The 24,323-nt window shown below is 40.6% G+C and overlaps 1 protein-coding gene across 1 annotated transcript in view; it reads left to right on the top strand.

The window, feature by feature from the left end:
- Positions 1-24,323, top strand: part of ubtd2 (ubiquitin domain containing 2) — a 79,413-nt gene that overhangs the window by 38,040 nt on the left and 17,050 nt on the right. The window contains exon 2 of the mRNA XM_072264433.1: positions 11,752-11,988. Within this exon, the coding sequence (XP_072120534.1) occupies positions 11,752-11,988 (237 nt within the window). The remainder of the gene's footprint in view (positions 1-11,751; positions 11,989-24,323) is intronic.

The raw sequence follows: 24,323 nt of genomic DNA on the forward strand, positions 1-24,323 counted from the left end.
CCCTGAACACTGGCGTGCCTCAAGGCTGTGTGCTGAGCCCTCTTTTGTACTCCCTTTTCGCCTATGACTGCGATCCTGTACTTGGTCCTATCTCCATAATCAAGTTCACAGACGACACCATGGTGATTGGTATGATCAGAGGGGGTGACGAGATGGCCTACAGGGACGAGGTCCAGCACGTGGCTGCGTGGTGTGCCAACAGCAATCTGGCCCTTAACATCCAGAAGACCAAGGAGATCGTTGTGGACTAAAGGCATGCCAGGAGTCACACTCATGTCCTCATCTACATCAACGGAACTGTAGTGAAGCGTGTATCAAGTTTCAAGTTCCTTGGTGTCCACATTTCCAAGGATCTCACCTGGTCCCTGAACTCCTCCATCCTGATCAAAAGGTGCAACAGCACCTTTATTTCCTGTGGAGCATGAAGAAAGCTCACCTCTGTCCCAGGATACTGATGGACTTTTACTGCTGTACCCTTGAGAGCATACTTACCAACTGCATCTCAGTGTGGTATAGCAATTGTCCCATATCGGACCGCAAAGCACTCCAGCGTGTGATTGAAAACTGCCCAGCGGATTATCGGCACCCACCATTGAGAACATCTACCATAAACGCTGCCTGGGCAGGGTGAAAAGCATTATCAGGGATGCATCTCACCCTAACCATGGACTTTTTACTCTCCTCCTATCCGGTAGGTGCTACAGGAGCCTCCACTCCCGCACCAGCAGGCACAGGAAGAGCTTCTTCCCTGAGGCTGTGACACTGCTGAACCTCACATCACAGCGCTAAACAGTATTGCATCAGTGTTGTACTGTCTCAGCACTTTTATATTTGTGTGCTGTAGCACTTTTATTCGCAGTTATTTTGTAAATAACACCATTCTTTGCTTTTCTGGTCAGATGCTAAATGCATTTCATTGGCTTTGTATCTGTACTTGGCACAATGACAATAAAGTTGAATCTAATCTAATGTTGATATAGAAGCTGGTTGGAGATAAGTAAAAAGTAATGGGGTGGGGGAGGGAGCAGTGAGGCAGATGCTGATGTGTGATAAGTGGAACCAGATGAAGGAGGGAGAGATAATAGGCAAATAGACCTTGGTGGGGAAAGGTGATGAGTCAAGGTAACATGAGGTAGGAATGAAAAAGTGAACAAACAGGCAGACACTTTGGGTGGATTAGTGGGGAAAGAAACACTGGGAGTATTGGTAACTTACTGAGTTAAATAAGTGGCACACAGAAGCATAATAGCTTCTATTTATTGACTTTTGATAACTGGAAAGCTTTCAGTCAATTGAATTGGCATTGGATTTTAGCGGAGTGTTAGTGGCGTTTGAGATTAGAAAAATTATGCAGTCACTAATTTTCCTTTAATTATCTGAAGAATGTCATTGAGTAGTTGGATGTAGACTAATTTCCTTTCATTTTATCAATACCCAAACTTATTGTAGGCTAATACTGTGAACTTGTTATTAATATCTCCATTTTACTTTTATCTTTTCAGATGGAATTCTTACACTTACTAGAGGCATTTAGACAGACATTTAAATAAATAAGATTTAGTGCAAGCAAATGGGATTAGTGTGAATAGGCAGAAAAGTCAGGGTGAACATGGTGTACTGAAGAGGGTATTTCTGTGTTGTATGACTCTAACTCAATAAACATTTTGTTAAAATGGTACTTATTAGCTCTAAAGTGCTTTGGAATATCCCAAAGACAATGGAACTAAATATTCTCTGTTCATGAGATGTCTTTCACCAACATTGCCTATTCTCAAATGGTGATGTGAATCACCACTTTTTTTTGTCCTGTTATCTGTGTTCTCGGGATAGTCAAATTCAGGATCATGTTTGGGCTTTATAGCTGATTGCTTTTTTAAAAATCTATTTTACAGAAGTATGAGAATAACTTTCTTCAATATTTCTGTTTTTGCTTTTATGCAAGAAAAGTTTTAATTGAAGTCAAATGAGTTTTGCATCAATTTTTCATATTATTTTATGCTTATCAATAGATAAGCAAATATGTTTGATATTTCCTCCTGTCTGAAAGCAAACTTAAAATTTCCTTTGCGTGGTAATGGATCATGAGATTAATTGTAACTTCATAATACTGTGTGGATCACAATCATTTCAAAGTGATTCACAATCAGTTTGTTATGGCACTTTCAATGGATCATGAAATTCTAAAGAGTTCTCAATCATATATAAGAAAATTTATATCAGACTGATGTCTGACTAATGTATTATTTGATGAAGTGTCTTGCAGATAAGACAAGCCAGTGGATGTGGTACATTTAGATTTTTCAGAAGACTGGATAAGTTCTCAGAAGGTCAGCAAAATTAAAATGCACATGATTGTGAATAATAAATTTCAGAAAAATAATTAAGTCAATAAATAAGTATATACAGTGGCACTCCAGTCAAAATCTCTGTTACTGTGAATAGCTAAGCAAGTAAAAGATGACCTGATTTCCAAAAGGCATAAAGTCAAAGATGACACATTTCTTTAATATTTTAAGCAAGATTACTTTTTTATTTCCATCTTTTACAGTTTCAAAATAACAAAAAAGGAAAAGGGCCCAAAGCAAAAGTTTGGGCACCCTGCGTGGTCAGTACTTAGTAATACCCCCTTTGGCAAGTATCACAGCTTGTAAATGCTGTTTTTTGCCAGTTAAGAGTCTTTCAATTCTTGTTTGGAGGATTTTCGCCCATTCTTCCTTATAAAAGGCTTCTAGTTCTGTGAGATTCTTGGGCCATCTTGCATGCACTACTCTTTTGAGGTCTATCCACAGATTTTCCATGATGTTTAGGTCAGGGGACTGTGAGGGCCATGGCAAAACCTTCAGCTTGCGCCTCTTGAGGTAGTCCATTGTGGATTTTGAGGTGTGTTTAGGATCATTATCCTGTTGTAGAAGCCATCCTATTTTCAACTTCAGCTTTTTTACAGACGGTGTGATGTTTGCTTCCAGAATTTGCTGGTATTTAATTGAATTCATTCTTCCCTCTACCAGTAAATGTTCTCTGTGCCACTGGCTGCAACACAAGCCCAAAGCATGATCGATCCACCCCAGTGCTTAACAGTTGGAGAGGTGTTCTCTTCATGAAATTCTGCACCCTTTTTTCTCCAAACATACCTTTGCTCATTGGGACCAAAAAGTTCTACTTTAGCTTCATCAGTCCAGAGGACTTGTTTCCAAAATGCATAAGGTTTACTTAGAGCAACACACATAAAAATTGCTGGTGAACGCAGCAGGCCAGGCAGCATCTATAGGAAGAGGTACAGTCGACATTTCGGGCCGAGACCCTTCATCAGGACTAACTGGAAGAAGAGATAGTGAGAGATTTGAAAGTGGGCTGGGGAGGGGGAGATCCGTAATGATAGGAGAAGACAGGGGACGGGATGGAGCAAAGAGCTGGAAAGTTGATTGGCAAAAGGCATATGAGAGGATCATGGGGCAGAAGGCCTAGGGAAAAAGAAAGGGGGAGGGGGGAAGCCCAGAGGATGGGCAAGGAGCAATGTTTCCTCTAATTTTTAGTAGTCAGTGTGCACAAGAATCTTATGTTGTGCATATTTTTTTCCTTTGACAAAAGTATGTGCATACTGAATGCACACATGGGACAGTTTATGTAGGTTTACAAAATATTTGACATAAAACTGCACAGAATAGCAACAAAATAACATACATATTTAAGTCACACACACAAAAATTGCTGGTGAACCCAGCAGGCCAGGCAGCATCTATAGGAAGAGGTACAGTCGATGTTTCGGGCTGAGACCCTTCGTCAGAACTAACTGAAAGAAGAAATAGTAAGAGATTTGAAAGTGGAAGGGGGAGAGGGAGATCTAAAATGATAGAAGACAGGAGGGGGAGGGATGGAGCTAAAAGCTGGAAAGTTGATTGGCAAAAGGGAGAGGATCGTGGGACGGGAGGCCAAGAGAAAAAGAAAGGAGGGGAAGCCCAGAGGATGGGCAAGGAGTTATAATGAGAGGAACAGAGAGAAAAAAAAAGAGGGAAAAAAAGGGGAAAGAAAAAAATAATAAATAAGGGATGGGGTACGAAGGGGAGGAGGGGTATTCATCAATGTTCATGCCATCAGGTTGGAGATATTTAATTTTTATCATATTTAAGTCACTCAGTTATTTTTTTCTCTCTCCTGTCTTTGGCATTTACCCATTCTTTGTAAACTCTATCTAGACTAATAGAACTTCCATCCCATTGATAGCTTTTGATTCTCATTAACATATCCAAATGACATTCACCTATAACGGTTTCTCAGCTTGTTTTTGAGGCTAAAACCTTGTTCACAGTCCACACTAGATGCAAGAAAGGTTCCCCCAATGTCCATCAACTGTGCAAGGTCGCAAAACTGTTCATTCTGAAGTACAAATGCCAGCATTTGAGCAAAGTTTGAAATTGGTTTGGATTTAATTTTTTCTTGCATGGAAAGTTGGAAATCATTAAACTGTCTAACTATTACAATATTTTCAGCGAGAAAATCATGATATTTTAGACATCAGGCATTAACGTGTTCATCGCCAAATGTGAAGTCACAATCTGCAATTGCAGAGAAATCAAAAGCTGACCATTCTTGTACCTCAACTTTGATCTCCTCTGGGTTCGATAGTTTTCGCTGTCACTCATCTGCACTCAACCGAAACATGCGTAACACTTCTGTAACAGGTAATGACGGGTTCTGTTGCCTGAGCTTTTGTACACCGTCCAAATGCGATTTACTTGCTAAATGACGCTTCAAAAAGTCAATTTTCCAAATATCATCCCACTTCTTTCCACTAGCAACTTCTCCAGCAACTTTCGCATCACGACAATACAAACAGATAACTCCAGTTTCCGAATCATACATAAATATTTCTTGTAGCTGAGCGTTCATGACCTCCTGAGCTTTCGTTGTAACAGTTTCTACTATTTTGTTAAGCCATTCAACTTTAAACAAATTTTCAGTTCTTTTACGCTTCACGCCGTTTGCTTCTTTTGAATTCGACATAGTGAATCAATATTTTTTCCAATAAAAACTTAGTAAGCTATCTACAGGATTTGAAACAGATCTTTGTAAACTTTACAATATGACACTGTCCACCAAAGATGGCTACCGTCATGATGCAGCTGTACAAACCGGAACAGGAAAGGCGAGGTGACGTAAATCAGTGACGTGCATGTGGTATTTGAAAAACCGACTAACTAGTTAACAGAAACAGTTAGCTAAAAGATTATTTTCAATAAGTATAATTATTAATTACTACATTATTTTAGGTAACTAACCTTTTGTGCGCACATTAATTTCCTTTGTGTGCTGGCTGAAAAACGTGTGTGCACATTTAGAGGGATCAAGGAGTATAGCGAGAGGAACAGAGGGAGAAAAAGGAGAGAGGAAAAAATAAATAATAGTAATAGATAAATAATGGATGGGGTATGAAGGGGAGGTGGGGCATTAACAGAAGTTAGAGAAGTCAATGTTCATGCCATCAGTTTGGAGGCTACCCAGACAGAATATAAGGTGTTGTTCCCCCAACCTGAGTCTGGCTTCATCTTGTTAGTAGAGGAGGCCGTGGATAGACATATCAGAATGGGAATGGGATGTGGAATTAAAATGTGTGGCCACTGGGAGATCTCGCTTTCTCTCGCAGACAGAGCGTAAGTGTTCAGCAAAGCGGTCTTCCAGCCTGCATTGGGAGCACTGGGCGCAGTATATCACCCCAGCCAACTCACAGGTGAAGTGTGTTGCTTCACCTGGAAGGACTGTCTGGGGCCCTGAATGGTGGTGAGGGAGGAAGTGTAAGAGCATGTGTAGCACTTGTTCTGCTTACAAGTATGAGTGCCAGGAGGGAGATCGGTGGGAAGGGATGGGGGGAATGAACGGACAAGGGAGTCGTGTAGGGAGCGATCCCTGCGGAAAGCAGAGGTGAGGGGGAGGGAAAGATGTGCTTAGTGGTGGGATCCCGTTGGAGGTGGCGGAAGGTACAGAGAATTATATGTTGGACCCGAAGGCTGGTGGGATGGTAAGTGAGGACAAGGGGAACCCTATTCATAGTGAGGTGGCGGGAGGATGGGGTGAGAGCAGATGGGTGTGAAATGGGCGAGGTGCGTTTGATAGCAGAGTTGATGGTGGAGGAAGGGAAGCCCCTTTCTTTAAAAAAGGAGGACATCTTCTTCGTCCTGGAATGAAAAGCCTCTTCCTGAGAGCAGATGCGGCAGAGATGGAGGAATTGCAAGAAGGAGGTGGCATTTTTGCAAGAGACAGGGTGAGGAGGAGAAGAAGAATAGTCCAGGTAGCTGTGAGAGTCCGTAGGCTTATAGTAGACATCAGTAGATAAGCTGTCTCCAGAGACAGAGACAGAAAATCAAGAAAGGGGAGGGAGGTGTCACAAATGGACCAGGTAAATTTGAGGGCTGGGTGAAAGTTGGCGGCAAAGTTAATGAAGTCAATGAGTTCAGCATGCATGCAGGAAACAGTGCCAATGCAGTCGTCAACGTAGCGAAGGAAAAGTGGGGGACAGATACCAGTATAGTCTTGGAACATGGATTGTTCCACAAAGCCAACAAAAAGGCAGGCATAGCTGGGACCTATACGGGTGCCCATGGCTACACCTTTAGTTTGAAGGAAGTGGGAGGAGCCAAAGGAGAAATTATTAATAGTAAGGACTAATTTGGCTAGATGGAGGAGAGTGGTGGTAGAGGGGAACTGGTTAGGTCTGGAGTCCAAAAAGAAGCGGAGAGCTTTGAGATTTTTGAGGCCTGTGGAAACAAAGTCAAGTTCATTGAAAACAAATTAGTGGTGCTAATGGAATCTGAGGCTGGCACTATTGAAGATAAAGAGATGGATTAGTAATAATGAAAGCATCTACAGTAAGTGTTGGTGGACAATGTTTGTCCACTCAGCAGAAAGCAAGGATCAGCTTAGATTTTCTCTTTATTTCCCAGATCCAATCTCATTTCATCCTGCTAATTCGCTTATGATCCTGAACACAGTTTACATACTGCCAAAGGCCGATGTTAAACAAGCACTCAATGTATTAAGTGCCGCGATTAGCAAACAGGAAATGGCCTGCCCTGATGCCATTGAAATCATGGCCAGGGATTTCATTCAAGCTTGCTTGAAGAAATCTTTGCCTAATTTTCATCAACATATCACCTGCAGCACCATGAGCCCCAACACACTTGACGGCTGTTGGACCACCATAAGGGATGCCTACCATTTCACCCCTAGTATGCATTTTGGGAAATCTGATCATCTGGCTGACAACCTCCTACCTGAATACAGGCAAAGGCTGAAGAGCAAGACTCCAGAAGTAAGAGGTCGTCGTGGGAAGCAGAAGAGTGGACGAGCAAACCGGAGGTCCATGAGCAGGTTCTCATCAGGAGCAGAGGAGAAGAGGGTCAACAACTCAGGTTATCATTTTGGAGGATCGGTCCTGGGTCCAGCACGTAAGTACAAATACAAAGAAAGCACGGCAGCGCCTCTCCTTTTTCAGAAGATTGCGAAGATTTGGCATGTCATCTAAAACTTTGACAAACTTCCATAGATGTGTGGTGGAGAGTACTGTATACTAACGGATTGCATCACAGCCTGGTATGGAAACACTAATGCCCTTGAATGGAAAAGCCTACAAAAAGTGGTGGATACAACCCAGTCCGTCACAGGTAAATTTTTTCCCATCACTAAGCACATCTATATGGAGAGTTGTCACCAGAAAGCAGCATCCATCATCAAGGACGCCCACCAACATGAGAGAATCTGAGGCAATACACACAAAATACTGGAGGAACTCAGCAGGTCAAGCATAATCTATGGAAAGGAATAAACAGTCAATGTTTTGCGCTCTTCATCAGGACTCCCACCAACCAGGCCATGCTCTCGTTGCACTTCTGCCATCAGTTAGTAGGTACAGGAGCCTCAGGACTCTCACTCACCAGGTCCAGGAACAGCTACTATCTCTCAACCATCAGGCTCTTGAATCAGAGGGGTAACTTAAATTTTCTTACCCCAACACTGAACTGTTCCCACAACCTATGGACTCACCTTCAAGGATTCTTCATCTCATGTTCTTGGTATTGATTGCTTACTTATTTGTTATTATTGTTTTGTTTCTTTTTGTGTTTGCACAGATTGCTGTCTTTTGCACATTGGTTGTTTGTACTAATGTGTGTGGCTTTTTATTCTATTGTTTCTTTTTATTTACTATAAATATCTGCAAGAAAATGAAACTCTAGTTTGTATATGGTGGCATTTATGTACTTGGATTAAATAATTTACTTTGAATTTTGTTAATTAATGTCAACTGGAACAGCAGTATGAAGTTGCAAGACCCTTGGCTGTAGGAATAATGTTTGTATTTATGCTGTTGATGGTCATCCAGTTAACACAATGTGAAAGAAATGGATTTAACAGTTTTTGGACTGGTGCCTGTTGTTTCATTCTGGGGAAAATTGCAAGTAAGGAGACATAACTACAAAGTAAGGGGACTGTCACTTAAAACTGAGGTACATTGTAATTTCTAATGAGAATTGAAATCTCAGGAATTCTCTTGCACTGAGGGTGGTGGAGGACTGATTGTCAGATACACTCAGTGACTACAGGAGGCACCTAATAAAGTGGCCACTGAATATGTTTCATCTTCTGCTGCTGTAACCCATCCACTTCAAGGTTTGACATGTGCAGTTCGGTTCAGTACACCACTGTTGTAACACATGGTTATTTGATTTACTGTTGCCTTCCTGTCAGCTTAACCACCCTGGCCGTTTTCCTCTAACTTTACTGTGGCATGGCATTTTTGCCCACTGGAACTGCTCAGTGGATTTTTTTATTTGCACCATTCTCTGTAAACTGTAGAGACTGCTGTGTGTGGAAAACCCCAAGAAATCAGTAGTTTCAGAGATACGCAAACCACCCTCTCTGGTACCAACAATCATTCCACAGTCAGAGTCACTTAGATCACATTTCTTCCGCATTCTGATGTTGGCCTGAACAATAACCAAATCTCTTGACCGGTGTCTGCGTACTTTTAACCATTGAGTTTATGCCACATGATCGGCTGATATTTGCATTAAAAAGCAGGTTTACAGCTCTACCTAACAAAGCAGCCACTGAGCATATATTTCAAGTGAAGATAAGGATAGAAGATAAGATAATCAAGTATTTAAAAGGTCAAAAAAAATGAATGGTTTAAGAACTTGCATAGAAGAGTTGAGGCCAGCATGGAGTGGCCATGATCATATTGAATGGTGGGGCATGCTTGAGAGGTCTGGTGCCCTGCTGAAGGGTCTCGGTCCAAAACATCAGCTGTGCTCTTTTTCATATACACTGCCTGGCCTGCTGAGTTCCTCCAGCAATTTGTGTGCATTACTTAGATTTCTAGCACCTGCAGATTTTCTCTTGTTTGTGATTGGCCTCTGACTCCTATTTTCTTGTGTTCTTTTGTTTCTTGGAAAAAGGCATTATCACTTCACTCTGTGGTCTCCCATGCAGATATGATTTTAAGGCTGAATTAGCTAATATTTTAGATTTTGTTTGGTTTCATGACTGCTTATTAATATTTTACCAATTAGTCTATCCAAGACACAAGTTATTTTCAGGATGATGCAGCAGGGGAGCTTCCATTAGTAAATCCATGCTGTCTTTTTAATGTGTTAAATCGCATAACTTCACTTCCATTGTGAAAAATCATAGAAAATCTGTCTTTGTGTAGTGCTTGAATGGATAAGCCCCAACTTTTTCTGGCATGTTAAGGTATACCATTGCTCACACTTTCATGGATTTGAATTGTGATACTTTGACTCAAGCAGTAAACCAGGAGCACTATAACTTTTTGATTTCCACCTTTAACCATGCACATATGGATGTTGGGAATTACTGTCCAATTTGCTCTCACAAATATGGAGCATCACCATTTCTCATACCGCAAAATCCTAATTCCTTCAGTAGCTTTATATGTTATGGTGTTTTTTATTTGCCCAAAATCTGTTTGAAGAGTGTATCTCATGCAAACACGAGTAAGTTCCCTCACTTTTACTGCCATATGTCATAAATTCTGAATGAGATGTTAGGGGAGTAGCTTGTGCTGAAGAATCACGAAGATACAACCCTTGAAACCTCACTGTCACTCACTGTAAAGCATGAATGTGGAGGAATTGGAGATTCTGCAAGCTCAACCTCTCACTTTACACTGCCACTGGATTCCATCTGTACCCTGCTTGGATTTCCCACCTCTGCAATGGCAAAAAAAAAGCTTTGAATCCTGCTAATCAAACTGCAACCTTGTGGATTTTGGTTAGGATGATCAGACAAAGGTAAAGGAGACCAAGTGAAAGTAACTGTTAGTATCTTTGTCATTATTTTAAATGGTTAATTTATTGATTTCAATGCTGATGGTTTTGTACATGTCTCTAAATGATACGGATGTTAAATAAAGGACTAAAATCATGACCATTTTTACATCTAGAAAAGCTCCACCTCACTTTTTCCACTGTAGTGAGTCACCTTCATCTCACCCAGACGAATACAGACCTGAGTAGACCATGAGTGGCTTTTCTGGACAGGAGGATCAGACCAATAAGTAACAGTACATTGATGATTGTAGTGTTCAGCTGTAAACAAAAAATTACTTTTTAGCAAATCCTCTCCACCTCTTTCCACTAGCACTCCAACCAGCCCACATCTCCAAATCATCTGCAATATACTGTCAATTATGATTCAGGCAGACAACTATTAATATCTGAATTGCATTACTATTTTTTTGTATTGTGATTATTACACTTTTTAAAAATACAATTGCTTGTATCACAAATGTTAGAAGATCTAGAAACTGTATCTTAGAACATAGGACATAATATAGTGCAGGAACAGGTCCTTAGGTCCACAATGTAATGCTGAAATTAAATTAGTAATCAAATATCCAATGTAACTTGTTCCTTTTGCCTAACATTATCCATAGCCTTCTATTTCCTTCACATTGATGTGCCTATCTAACAGCTTCATGAATGCCTCTGTTGTATGTGCTTCTACCACAATCCTAGGCAGTGCATTCCAGGCACCCACCACACTGTTTTTTAAAAAAAATCTAAAAAACTTGCCCTGTACATCTCCTTTGAACTTACTCCCTCACCTTAAATGCATGCCCTTTGGTATTTGACTTTACAACCCTTGGACAGATGTTAGCTCTCTATCCATATCTACAAGCTAATAAACTTCTATCAGATCTCCTCTCAACCTTTGCTGCACCAGAGAAAACAATCCAAGTTTGTCCAAACACCTTAGAGTGCATGCCCTCAAATCTTGTTAAACCTCTTCTTCACCCTCTCCAAAGTCTCTACATCCTTGTAATGGGGAAACTACATGCAATATTCCAGATGTGGTCTATTATAACTGCAACATAACTTCCCAACTTTTGAACTCAGTTCCTTGACTGTGCTGCCTTTACCACTCTATCAACCTGCCTAACACTTTCAGGGAGCTATGGACTTGGACCCCATGATTCTTCTGGACATAACACTGTTGAGATCATGCCACTAACAGTGTACTGTCACTTTGCATTTGATCTCCCAAAGTGCAACATTCACATTTGGGCAGGTTGAACTACATTTTTCTGTCAATATCTGCAACTGATCTATATCCTGCTGTATCGTTTGCCAGTCTTCGAAGCTAATCTTGTATGTTTCTTTTGAAATGTGTTATATTACTCTGCATGTCAACTGTATGAAGTATTGGCTGATATTTTTTTTATTTTGCATTTTGTTGTAGTGGCTTTGGGTCGCAATCAGCCGCTAAAAAAAGAGAAGCCAAAATGGAAAAGCGATTATCCAATGACAGATGGACAGCTGCGCAGTAAGAGAGATGAATTTTGGGACACAGCACCTGCTTTTGAAGGTCGGAAGGAGATATGGGATGCCCTCAAGGCTGCAGCACATGCTTTTGAAAGCAATGATCATGAACTTGCTCAGGCAATCATTGATGGTGCAAGTATAATGTTACCACATGGTAGGTTCTCTGTATTTTCAGTGTTACTGATATGGTTGTAAAAGTCATTGTACATGTTAGCTGATGAAAAATCCTAGCCTTTCCTTATGAAGGAATTGAATAATATAGTGTCATATATCACTTCTAAAAATAATTACATTAGTATTAATTGAGGTTCAAATGGCACTTCAAAATTAGAAATGTTTTTTCAGGAATGAAACAGCGGTTTATATATTCTTGAGAGTCATTTACACTGTGCACAACTCCACTAATTCTGGTGTCAGTTGCAAAGTTGCTAATCCACCCATCTACATTTTCATCCAAATCATTGATATATATCACAAACAAAAGATGTCCCAGCATAGATCCTTGAGGAATACCACTGGTCACGAGGTTCTATCCAGAATAATAACCTTCTCCCTCCTTCTCACTGAGTTCCATAAGCAAGCTGGCTCTGAATCTAAACTTCCAATTCACTCTGGATCCCATGTATCTTTATCTTCTGAATCAACCTACTTTGAGAGATCTTATCAAATACCTTTCTAAAGGCTGTGTAAATAACATCCACTATGTTACCCTAACCAAACAAGGCATAACTTGCCCTGAACAGAGCCATGCCACTGTCTCTGCACTGAATCGGGCTGGAAGATGATTATAGCTGGGAGCTTAATGTCCAAGGATTCTAGACATTGTATCGAAAGGACAGGCAGGAAGGCAGAGGGGGCAGTGTTCCTCTCTTGGTCAAAAAAAAATGAAATCAAATCATTAGAAAGAGGTGACATAGGGCTGGAAGATGTTGAATCATTGTGGATAGAGCTAAAGAACTGCAAGGGAAAAAAGACCCTAATGAGACTGGTATACAGACCCCCAAGCAGTGGTAAGGATGTGGCCTACAAATTGCAAAAGGAGATAAAAAATGCATGCCAAAAGGGCATTGTTACAATAGTCATGGGAGACTTCAATGTGCAGGTAGATTGGGAAAATCAGGTTGGTGCTGGATTCCAGGATGGGGAGTTTCTAGAGTGCCTATGAGATGGCTTTTTAGAGCAGCTGATGGTTGAGCCCACTAGGGGATCAGCTATTCTGCACTGGGTGTTGTGCAATGAACCAGAATTGATAAAAAGAGTTTAAGGTAATAGAACCATTAGGGACAAGTGGTCATAATATGATAGAATTCACACTGAAATTTGAGAAGCTAAAGTCAGATGTATCAGTATTACAGTGAACTAAAAGAAATTACAGCCATGAGTTGACCAGAATTGATTGGAAAAGAACACTGGCAGGGATGATGGCAGAGCAGCAGTGGCTGGAATTTCTGGAAGCAATTTGGAAGGCAGAAGATATATACATCCTGAAGAAGAAGTATTCTAAAGGAAAGATGACACAACCGTGCCTAATAAGAGGTCAAACCCAATATAAGCAGCAAAGGGAAAGCAAGTTAGTGGGAAGTCAGAGGACTAGGAAACTTTTAAAAACCAACAGAAGGCAACTCATAAACTCATTAGGAATGTAAAGATGGGATATGAAAGTAAGCTAGCCAACATTGTTAGGATACCAAAAGTTTCTTTAAATACAAAGTATAAAAGAGAGGTGAGAGTGGATATCGAAATGCTGGAGAGCGATGCTGGAGAAGTAGTAATGGGGGACAACAAAATGGTGGACAGACTGAATAAGTATTTTGCATCAGTCTTCAGTATGGAAGACAGTAGCAGTATGGTGGACATTCCAGGTGTCAGGGATCATGAAGTGTATGAAGTTACCATTACTAGAGAGGTTATTTTGAAACTGCAAGATCTGAAGGTAGAAAAGTCACCTGGACCAGATGGTGTGCACACCAGGGTTCTGAAAGGTGGCTGAAGAGATCGTGGCGCCCTTAGTAATGATCTTTCAAGAATCACTAGATTCTGGAATGGTTCTGGAAGCCTGAAAAATTGCAAGTGTCACTCCATGCTTCAAGAAGGGAGAGAGGCAGAAGAAAGGAAACTATTGGCCAGATAATCTGACCCCAGTGGTTGGAAAGATGAAGTCGATTATTAAAGATGTCTCATGGTACTTGGAGGTGCAGGATAAAATAGGCCCAAGTCAGCATGTTTTCCTCAAGGGAAAATCTTGCCTGACAGATCTGTTGGAATTCTTTGGGAAAAAAATCACAGATAGACAAAGGAGAATCGGTTGATGTTTATATACTTGGATTTCAGAAGGCCTTTGATGAGGCTGCTTAACAAGTTAAAAGCCTTCGGTAATACAGGAAAGATTCTAGCATGGATAAAGCAAGGGCTGATTGGCAGGAGGCCAAGAGTGGGAATAAAGAGTGCTTTTCTGACTGGCTGCCAGTGGCTGCTGGTATTCCTTGGGGTTCAGTGTTGGGACCGATTCTTCTTGCATTATATGTCAGTGATTTGGATGATGGAATTGATGGATTTGTTGCAAGGTTTACAGACAATATGAAGATAGATGGAGGGGCAGATAGTTTTGAGGAAATAGAGAGGTTATAGAAGTACTTGGATTAGGAGAGCAAGGAAAGAAATGGAGAGAAACGACAAAAAAATTGAGGTGCAAAGGGACTTGGTCCTTGTGCAGGATTCCCGAAAGGTTACTTTGCAGGTTGAGTCTGATGTGAGGAATGTGAATGCATTGTTAACATTCATTTTGAGAGGACTAATACATAAAAGCAAGGATGTAATGTTGAGACTTTATAAAGTACTGGTAAGGCCTCAGCTGGAGTATTAAGCAGTTTTGGGCCCCATATCTTAGAAAAGACGTGCTGAAACTGGAGAGAGTTCAAAGGAGGTTCACAAAAATGATTCCAGGATTGAATGGTTTGTCATATATAATGTTTGATGGCTCTGGGCCTGTATACACTTGAATTCAGAAGAATGAGGAGTGACCTCATTGAAACCTATCAAATGGTGAAAGGCCTTGATAGAGTGAATGTGGAGAGGATGTTTCCCATAATGGGAGAATCTTAAGACCAGAGGACACAGCCTTAGAACAGAGGAGCGTCCTTTTAGAACAAAATGAGCTCCTTTAGTCAAAGAGTTGTGTATCTGTGGAATTCTTTGCCACAGGCAGCTGTGGAGGCCAAGTCTTTATGTATATTAAGGCAGAGGTTAAAAGATTCTTGATTGGTCAGGGCATGAAGGGATACAGGGAGAAGGCAGGAGATTGGGGTTGTAAAGAAAACTGGATCAGCCATGATGAACTAGCAGAGTAGACTCTGGGCCAAATGCCTAATTGTAGTTTTGTACCTTGTGGTCTTACTTGCTACTCTCCAGGTCGTCACCTGCTAATGAGGACATAAAGATCTTTGTCAGAGCTCCAGCAATCTCCTCACTTGCTTTTTTTCTATGTTCTATAATATGTACCATCAGGCCTTTGGGACATCTACCTCAGTGCTTTTCAGAAGACCCCACTATGTCTTCCTTAATCTCAATATTTCCAACACCTTGACTTTTCCCACTCTGACTTCACTTCCCTCCAAATCCTTCTCCTAGTTAAGGACTGAAACAAAATATTCATATGGAGCTACTGCCATTTACTCTGACTCCCAAGTACAAACTCCCTCCTTTATCCTTGAGTGGACCCATCTTCTGCTTAGTTGTCCTCTTTTATTTAATGCAAGTATAAAATGCCTTGGGATTCCCCTTGATCCTGTTACCCAAGGACATTTCATGGCTTCTATCAGCCTTCCTAATCACCTGCTTGAACACTTCCCTGCTATCTTTATATTCCACCAGAGCAGTGTCTGATTTTAGCGACCTAAACCTTATCATTTTCTTCCGGACTAAATTTAGAACTCTTCTGGTCATCCGAGGTTCCCTTACCTTACCTTACCAGGCTTGTCCTTGGAAATCCTGAGCCCTGTTCAGCTGGTCTTTAAACAACTTCCACACATCCAACATGGATTTGTCTAATAGCAACCCAGTTAACATCCCTTAGCTCCTGTTTTATCCTGTCATAATTGCTCTTCTCCAATTAGTACCTTCCCACAAGATCCAATTTTATCCCCAGTCATAACTATATTAAAAATAATTGTGGTCACTATTCCCAAAATGTTTATCCACTGTTAAGTTTGTCACACTACCTGGCTCTTTCCCTAAACTAGGTTCAATATGTTTTCTTTACTAGTTGGAGTCCCCACATATTGTTTCAAGAACCCATCTTGGATGCACTGAAGAAATCTCCTGACATCTTGTATTAAGGAAGTTCTAATCAATATTGGGGAAGTTAATGTCCCCCACTATGGCAACCCTAGTGTTTCTGCACTATTCCATAATCTGTCTATATAATTGTTCCTCCACCTCTCATCAGCTACTGGCAAGCCGATGATATAATCCATCAGAGTAATTGCACCTTTTTTTACTTAGGCATTGCAGTGGATGAGCCCTCCAGTGTGTCCTCTGAGTTCTGCTGTGATATTCTTCCTTATAAGTAGTGCAAACCCTGCACTTCTTTTACCCATCATTTCCCCCCACCCCAGTCTATCACATCTAACACTGAGAAACCCAGGAATTTTGAGTTGCCCATCCTGTCCCTTGTTCAACCAAGTCTCTATAATGGCAACATTTTATGTACTGATCCAGGCTCTGAGTTCATCCTCCCTGCCCATAATACTACTAACATTGAAAGAAACACTTCAGCCCATCAGTCCCACCATTTTACTAGCTTATCTCTTGTTGCTGTTCCTTCCATTCTTCCTTGTTATATCATTTCTCTTGCTCTCAACCTATCCCCCATTGTCCTGTTGCTATGGTTTCCATCCCCCGCCACTCTTAATTGTGATGGGGATTTCTGGCTCTACAAAGTCAAATGCACTCTCATGTTGAAGTGTTGTTATTCATGATAGGAGGCTGGAATGAAGATGGATAGTTGGTGGGAGAAGCAGAGGTAGGTCAATCTGAGACATGCGTCTCCTCACAGCACCCTGGAGGACTGCAAGCAAAGGGAAGATGTTGATTTAGGATGCTTAATTTTAAATAAAAGCCTTAGAGCACAAGATGATGACCTCATGAAAATAACAGATTAAGTAATTTGGTATGGTATGGAGTTCACTGTTCTACATTAAGATTTCATAGTGACTTCTCTGATGTATTGGTGATAGTAAAGTATTACAGTTCTTAGCATGTTAGAAGCTGAAAGTAGATCAGGAAATTTGAGTTGGACTTAAATACACTGGCAGAACAATTCTCTTTGGTACTCTGTCTTGTAAGTTTGGCAACACTGCCTACTGAAGAAAGCCTACCTTTCCAGACCTGATGAAGGGGTCAGCTGTTCATTCCATTCCATAGATGCTGCCTGACCTGTTGAATTCCTCCAGTATTTTGTATGTTGCACAGGATTCCCAGCATCTAGAGAATTTGTTGCTTGGAAAAAAAAAGATTGGTCTGAATCATTCTGTTCTTGAAACTACTGTTCTGATCCTAGTCAAGATTTCCTCTTCAATATTCTTGGAATTGTAAAATAGAGATGTTGTTTTCAATAATACTAACTAAAGGAGGGGATCCGTATTGGCCAGAGGAAATATAAATGAGCTAGTCCTGCAGCTTTTAACTATGTAGGGTAGCAAATATTTAAGGCCCTTCCTGTTTGATGGGTTATACATAGACACATCTTGACGATTCTTTGGAACACTCCCTGACAGATACAGTCCAGCAAGCCATCTGTTCCTCTATCAAGTCACGTGCAATAAACTTTACCAGATTGAGTAAGGAATGCTGAAAAGCTTGATTCAAGACATTTTAGTGCCTGTTGTCTAGAATTGTAGAATGTGATGATTATTCTGTGAAATCAAAACATCTAAAAATAAAATGGCTTTAGGATACACCCTGCAACGTTTGAGGAAGCATGGACCAAGCTCTGCTTATAACAAATTATTTTATTGTGTTTGTTGGTTGAGATGAAACTTCATGTTTAATTGTCATTTAACTATACACAGAAATACAACTGAACAAAGCAGCATTCCTCTGGGGCCAAGTTGCAAAACGCAGTACTAACAGTCACACATAGCACATATAATTATGATAGCAGAAGGATATAGTAATGGTAATATTCAAAAATAATACAGCCAAAATCCCTGAGTTATTGAAATATACACTTAATAAAAGCCAAAAGCCTGTAGATTGATGATGCATGGATGTTGTCATGGAGCCATGTTTCTACAAGAACAAGCTGCAGCAGTTTCTCATCTCACACAAGTGCAACTGCAGACGAACACAATCCAACTTGTCTTCCTGGGAGCAAACACTGGAGAGCAGCACTGACAGGAGGATCTAGTACGCAGTATGGAATTCACCAAAGCACAGCCAATTCCGGTGTCTCCTTCAGCAGCCATAGCTGGTGACCCTGAGGTGTAAGGGCCTTGTCCCTGCAACAGTTGAGGCCATGCAGCTTTCCCGCCGTTGGTCTTGCTAATGAACCAATAAATCGGACTTACAGTATTCTACATTATTAGTGCCTTAACAGGATCTTGCATCACACAACAAACATCCAAGCCAATCATTTCCACTTTGTTGGATCACGCACTCCCTTCACACACTGCCTACAAGTTGAAATTTTGCTATTTCAGAATTATTTGGAAATAAAACAAATGGTGGCTGTATCCCAGGTTCAGCAGTGAGTGTTGGACTGAACAATTGGACATTGCTAATTTTGAAAATAAGCATTTGGCTCACAAGAGATGAGCTGAGTCTTATTTTCCAGAGCACTTGTGTTAATTAGACTTCTTCATATGTCCCAGCCCCTGCCCTGATTAATGGTATAGCATGCTTTTTTTTTTAACTCAGAAGATCTGGTTTTCCATTTGTAGCAAGAATAGTAGTTTCTATTGCCAATATCACTTCATATTTTTAATGTGTCTGTGGCCATTGAACTCTGACATGGTGCATAGTTATAGTGAATTACCATTAGTTTCTGTTATGCTGGTGTTTTTGTTGATGTTTCCTGTTTCTTTCCCTAACTCCAAGAAGAAACCAAAGAGCATTATTGACCACTTTACTAGGGCTTTTCAAAACTTTACAAAAGCCTTTGTCTCCATGAATCAAGAAGATCTATAGAATATTCTTAAGCTTTCTTGTTCTTTCCATTGCTTCGTGAAGATCATGTTCACTGTAATTTTTCCATTGATCAGGATTATGTCTGTTGAGCTTATCACTTCTTTGCAACCTCTATAGGTCTCCTTTCTCTTCTGAAACACTTCATGGCAAACTTTCCAAAAGATAGTCATTGGAATGTGCTTCATCCAGATGGTGTGTAAATGTTGTTAAAATTAGCATTTCATTTTCCGTTTCTGATCAGTTACCAGGTGAACTCTTCCCCAAAGGGTTTTGCCGTCCTTAGCCATCATCTAGGTTGTTTCCTTATGTGAATGGAATTCACTCTTTCTAGTTTACTCCATTCAGTTGCATCTCTTGATTTACCTACTGATGAATTGGTGCTTTATTTGGGGATGCTTTTTTATTGGCTTTAAATGGGAATCAAGTATGATGTTCAGAATCTTAAATATCCAACCATTTCATCAAAATGTTTGATTGCTTTATATTGAAATACGCCCTTACTAACAGATGTGTTCCTTTTAGGTTTTGTTGTTGATTCCCCATCCCTTAGTTTACAGGTTTCCCCCAACATCCAAAGGTAGAGCGTTCCTACGAAACGGTTCGTAAGCCAAAATGCCGTAAAGCAAAGAAGCTATTACCATTTATTTATATGGGAAAATTTTGTGAGCATTTGCAGATCCAAAAATAACCTACCAAATCATGCCAAATAACACATAAAACCTAAAATAACAGTAACATATAGTAAAAGCAGGAATGATATGATAAATACACAGCCTATATAAAGTAGAAATACTTTTCCACAATCATTGCCGGCACTGTTCTCCGAAGTGAAAATTTCAAGCAAGCTCTCTCGGCATCGCCTCTGCTCTGGGCCGACAATTACGTGCCAGGCGGCACCTAATTAATTAGCATGTTTATTTTGGCTTTTTTCTTAAAGATGTGCTGTGTGCCTCCTGGCTACCGCTGCATTCTCTGCGAATCGGTATCTGTCCGCGGCCTGGGTGTTGGGACACTGGGGTGTCATCTCGTCATCTGTTTCCATTAGGGCAGGCAGCTCATCTTCTCCTATGACTGCCCGCTTCGATGTCGAAGGTCGAGGTTCGTCGTCTGCTGTGGCTGATGTGGAAGGCTTGCTTGACTGCTGAGCCTCGCGCATTTTTCTATCATACAGTTCTTTGTAAACACTCAAACCATCTTGCAAATACTGTATGCCCTAAACCGACATACTCTTTCAAAATTAAAGTCGTACTTTATCATTGCCACGAAAATCTCACACAGTTGCTTCACGTGCATTTCGCTACTGCATTCGGTTTCGATTGTTATCCTTTCCTCTTCCAATTGCATCAGCTCTTCATCTATCAGTTCTTGGTCATGGGATGCTAAAATCTCTTCAACATCATATTCATCAGCTTCCACAAGCCAAACTCACTTAGTCCTTACTTCGTTCAGCACGATCAAAACGCTTAATTATGTCTAGTTTTACGCTAAGTGTAACACCCTCACGAGCTCTTTCAGGCTTTTCCGATACCTTAGAACTCATCTTGCAAACGGTTGCTCAGAGGCACGTGTTTAAGCAATGCTGGCGAGAATGCCGTTCCAAATCCGGGGGAGAGCAGCTGCTCGGGGCATGCGCTGCCTTTTATCGTGCGCTGATTTTTTCGCACGCTGATTTTTTTCGTAACAGTGAAAACACTTTCTGTTAGCGAAAACAGGGTACTAATGTTGGTCTTTTGTAACAGTGAGGTTTCGTAAAGCGAACATTTGAAAAGCAGGGGACACCTGTACTGAGATCAGCTGTGATTCACATGTTCTCTGACTTAGTATAATGGTTCCGCCCATTTCCAAAATAGGGAGTGTGCAATTAAATTTCTTTCTTTCTGATTTGGATCATTCCAGATTAGGAGGTTTTACTTTCTGCTTTTGCCATGGGCATGACATTTTGTTTCAGGAGTTTTGGTTTGGATCCTCATCTTTCTGATTCTTAGGGAACGTCTTTTGGTATAAGCTGTGTTATACTGTTACTTTGTATGAATACTCTCTTCTCGAGCTTCCAGATGGGTGCAGGTATCGATTATAACCAAAAATTGAAATGTCAGTTATAATCGATACCTGTACCTGGCTGGAAGCCTGAGAAGACTTTATTCATCATATACGCTGGGAAAGCACTAGATTCTTTTTCATGTTACTTTGTACTTTTGTATCTAAAGTTTCAGCTTTAGGTTTTTGCCTGCAAACTTTTTTCTTGTATTTTACTGATCTAAATATTAATTTGAGTGTTCCAAAATCTTGTTTGTTCTCAAACTCCATTTATCTATGTATGGTGTGAATGTTCTGATTTTGATTTTTTTTGTGTATTAGTCTTCAATCTCTCCATTTTTCCCCACTACTGATTTACATTGCCTGATGTTCAAGTTATGAGAGTGCATTGACTGATGTAAAGGTTATCTGCCTGATCATTGAGCATTTTCCTCTGTTTGTATCCACCTAGTCCTGTACTTTTGCTTGTGCTTGGGAACATAGAACCACAAATGAGTTGTCAGCTAACTTTTCCTCCATGCCCTTCAGTCTGTATTTACTGACTGTCCTTGTCAGCTGGAGGGAAAAAAATGATCTTTTCACTTGTCCTTTCCCCAAGATTGATTTCTGGTCAGGTGTGTACTGAAATTTTCAAAGATTTCAGGAATTTTACTTTGTTTCATTATTTTTGCTATTAAAAAGATCTAATACTTTCTCCATCCTTCTTGCCTTTTGGAAAGCTGATGAGTATTAGATTACATTTTAGTTTAAATTTTCCTAATACATCTACAGTGTCAAATTACTTCCTACTCCATTATAGCTGAAACAATTTGCAGAGATAATTTTTATTTCTTGTTCAGACATACTCTAGTAATTGTTTTCAATTTCAGGCACTCTCACTTTCCACCAGTGTAGTTTTTTCCCCACTTAGGCTATGTCTACACTACGCCGGATAATTTTGAAAACGAAGCTTTTTCTCTTCGTTTTGACCCTCCATTCACACTGAACCAGCACTTTTAGCCCCCGAAAACGGAGATTTTCAGAAAAGGTCTCCAGAGTGAATAAATCTGAAAACGCCTAATATCCGTTGCAGTGTGTATGGGGTAACCGGAGCTTTTTAAAACCGCTGTCATGACGTGCCGGAACAGATGGCGACAGCGTGGCATTTCATTGTTTTCTTATTATTATTATTATTATTATTATTATTACTACACTACTTTATTGTTTAGAGTGCACAATCATCACAGCGATATTTGATTCTGCGCTTCGCAGAACCTAACAATTTCAGAACAGACGGCAACGAGACTGAAGCCAGAAGAGTTGGAAATGTACTCACCAAATACTTCGACCCATAGCTTACTGAATAAATAAGTATACTCACTTTGCCCTGTTTTCTTTCCTTGCTTGTATGAAGGTAAGGACAGAAAATACCCGCCGCCACCTCCAGTTTAAATTCCATGTGGAATATTTTGGAGGACCAAGAACCAAGGTGGTTTACCTATTTATGCAAGTACCTCTCTGACAATAGATGTGTAACAGCCTAATGTAACATTGTATGGAAATACAAGATAACACTGACGCAGTCATGTTTTATACATTTAACAAGGTGCTTTATTAATGCAACAGAGTTAATCAGTTTTTCAATGCTCGTCATCAGCCGGGTCATACTGTCCGTGAGTTCCCTGTCGGTTGCCTCCATACGCTCCAGTATTTTTTTTTTAAGTTTTAAGTCCTCCTTCACGACAGCCAAGAGCAATTCCTTTTAAGTTTTTCTACTCCGTAACTGGACAAACGCGCATCAAGTATATCGTTTCCTCTTCGCTTGTTTTCTGTGTCCTGCGCATGCCCAGTAGGAGGAGATTCGCCTAAATATCCGCCTAATGTGGACGGAGTTATTTTGAAAAACGCTTAGTGTGGACGCCTGTCGTTTTTACTCGAAACCGGCGTTTTCAAAATTATCCGGCGTAGTGTAGACGTAGCCTTAGTTAACTACTACACCTATTACATTGTGATTTTGTTGCCCAGAGAATGGTATGTTAAATCAGACTGGGATCTGTGGCCCAACAGTTTAACTATTCTTCAAGCTTTATGCTATGTGCTATGCAAATTATAAATTGTTCTCTTCGCATTGAATGTTATGCATAAGAGATGCAGTACCAAAGTAACTTAATTGTTCATTTTAAAAAAAAGTTGTAGTTTTAAATAAATTTTGATGAAGAAAACTTCTTGCTAAAGAAGTGTTCACTGTCATCGGTTCTTTTCTAGTTCCAGTCAAGGGTCTTCCCTAAAACGTCTGCTTTTTTCCTCTCCATAAATGCTGCCTGACCTGAGTTTCTCCAGCACTTTGTGTGTTGCTCTTGTTTATCATTTGTATAAATGTTAAGAAGAGATTTTACATCAGTTAAATCAGTGGTCCCCAACCACCGGGCCGCGGACTGGTACCGGGCCACAAAGCATGTGCTACCAGGCCACGAGGAAACGATATGATTTGGCGATAGGAGTCAGCTGCACCTTTTCTCATTCCCTGTCATGGCCACTGTTGAGCTTGAACGCATGCGAGGTTATTACCCACGCGTCAACCATGTCAGCACGGGAAGGAGATCAATTCCTCGAGCTTGCAAATGACGGCGGGCTGAAAAGTATGTTTGACATAACATCTCTGCCGGCATTCTGGATCAAAGTCAGGGCTAAATATCCTGAGATAGCCATGAAAGCACTGAAAATATTGCTTCTGTTTCCAATGTATCTCTGCAATGAATGCAACGAAAACTAAATTGCGGAATAGACTGGACACAAGGAACCCCCTTCGAGTATCGCTGTCTCCCATCACCCCTCGATAGGACCGTCTTGTTGCAGGGAAACAAGCCCAGGGCTCCCACTGATTCAGCAATATTGCTGTGTTGCAATGATTTTATATGTTCATACGGGGAAAATATGTGCTGTGTGTTTAATATCCAAACGTTACTTAAAATGTTATGATGCTATTGACTTATAAGTGACTTGTATAACCATATAACAATTACAGCACGGAAACAGGCCACCTCTGCTTTTCTAGTCCGTGCCAAACGTTACTCTCACCTAGTCCCACTGACCTGCACTCAGCCCATAACCCTCTATTCCTTTCCTGTACATATACCTATCCGATTTTGTGTTAAATGATAATATTGAACCTGCCTCTACCACTTCTACTGGAAGTTCGTTCAACACTTACTTCAAGCTCCCGTCCTCCCCAGATAATTGACTTATCACTATATTCATGCGAGGAAAATATGCGCTGTGTGTTTATTA

Source organism: Mobula birostris, chromosome 7 (genome assembly GCF_030028105.1).
Source record: "Mobula birostris isolate sMobBir1 chromosome 7, sMobBir1.hap1, whole genome shotgun sequence".
NCBI classification, from domain to species: Eukaryota; Metazoa; Chordata; class Chondrichthyes; order Myliobatiformes; family Myliobatidae; genus Mobula; species Mobula birostris.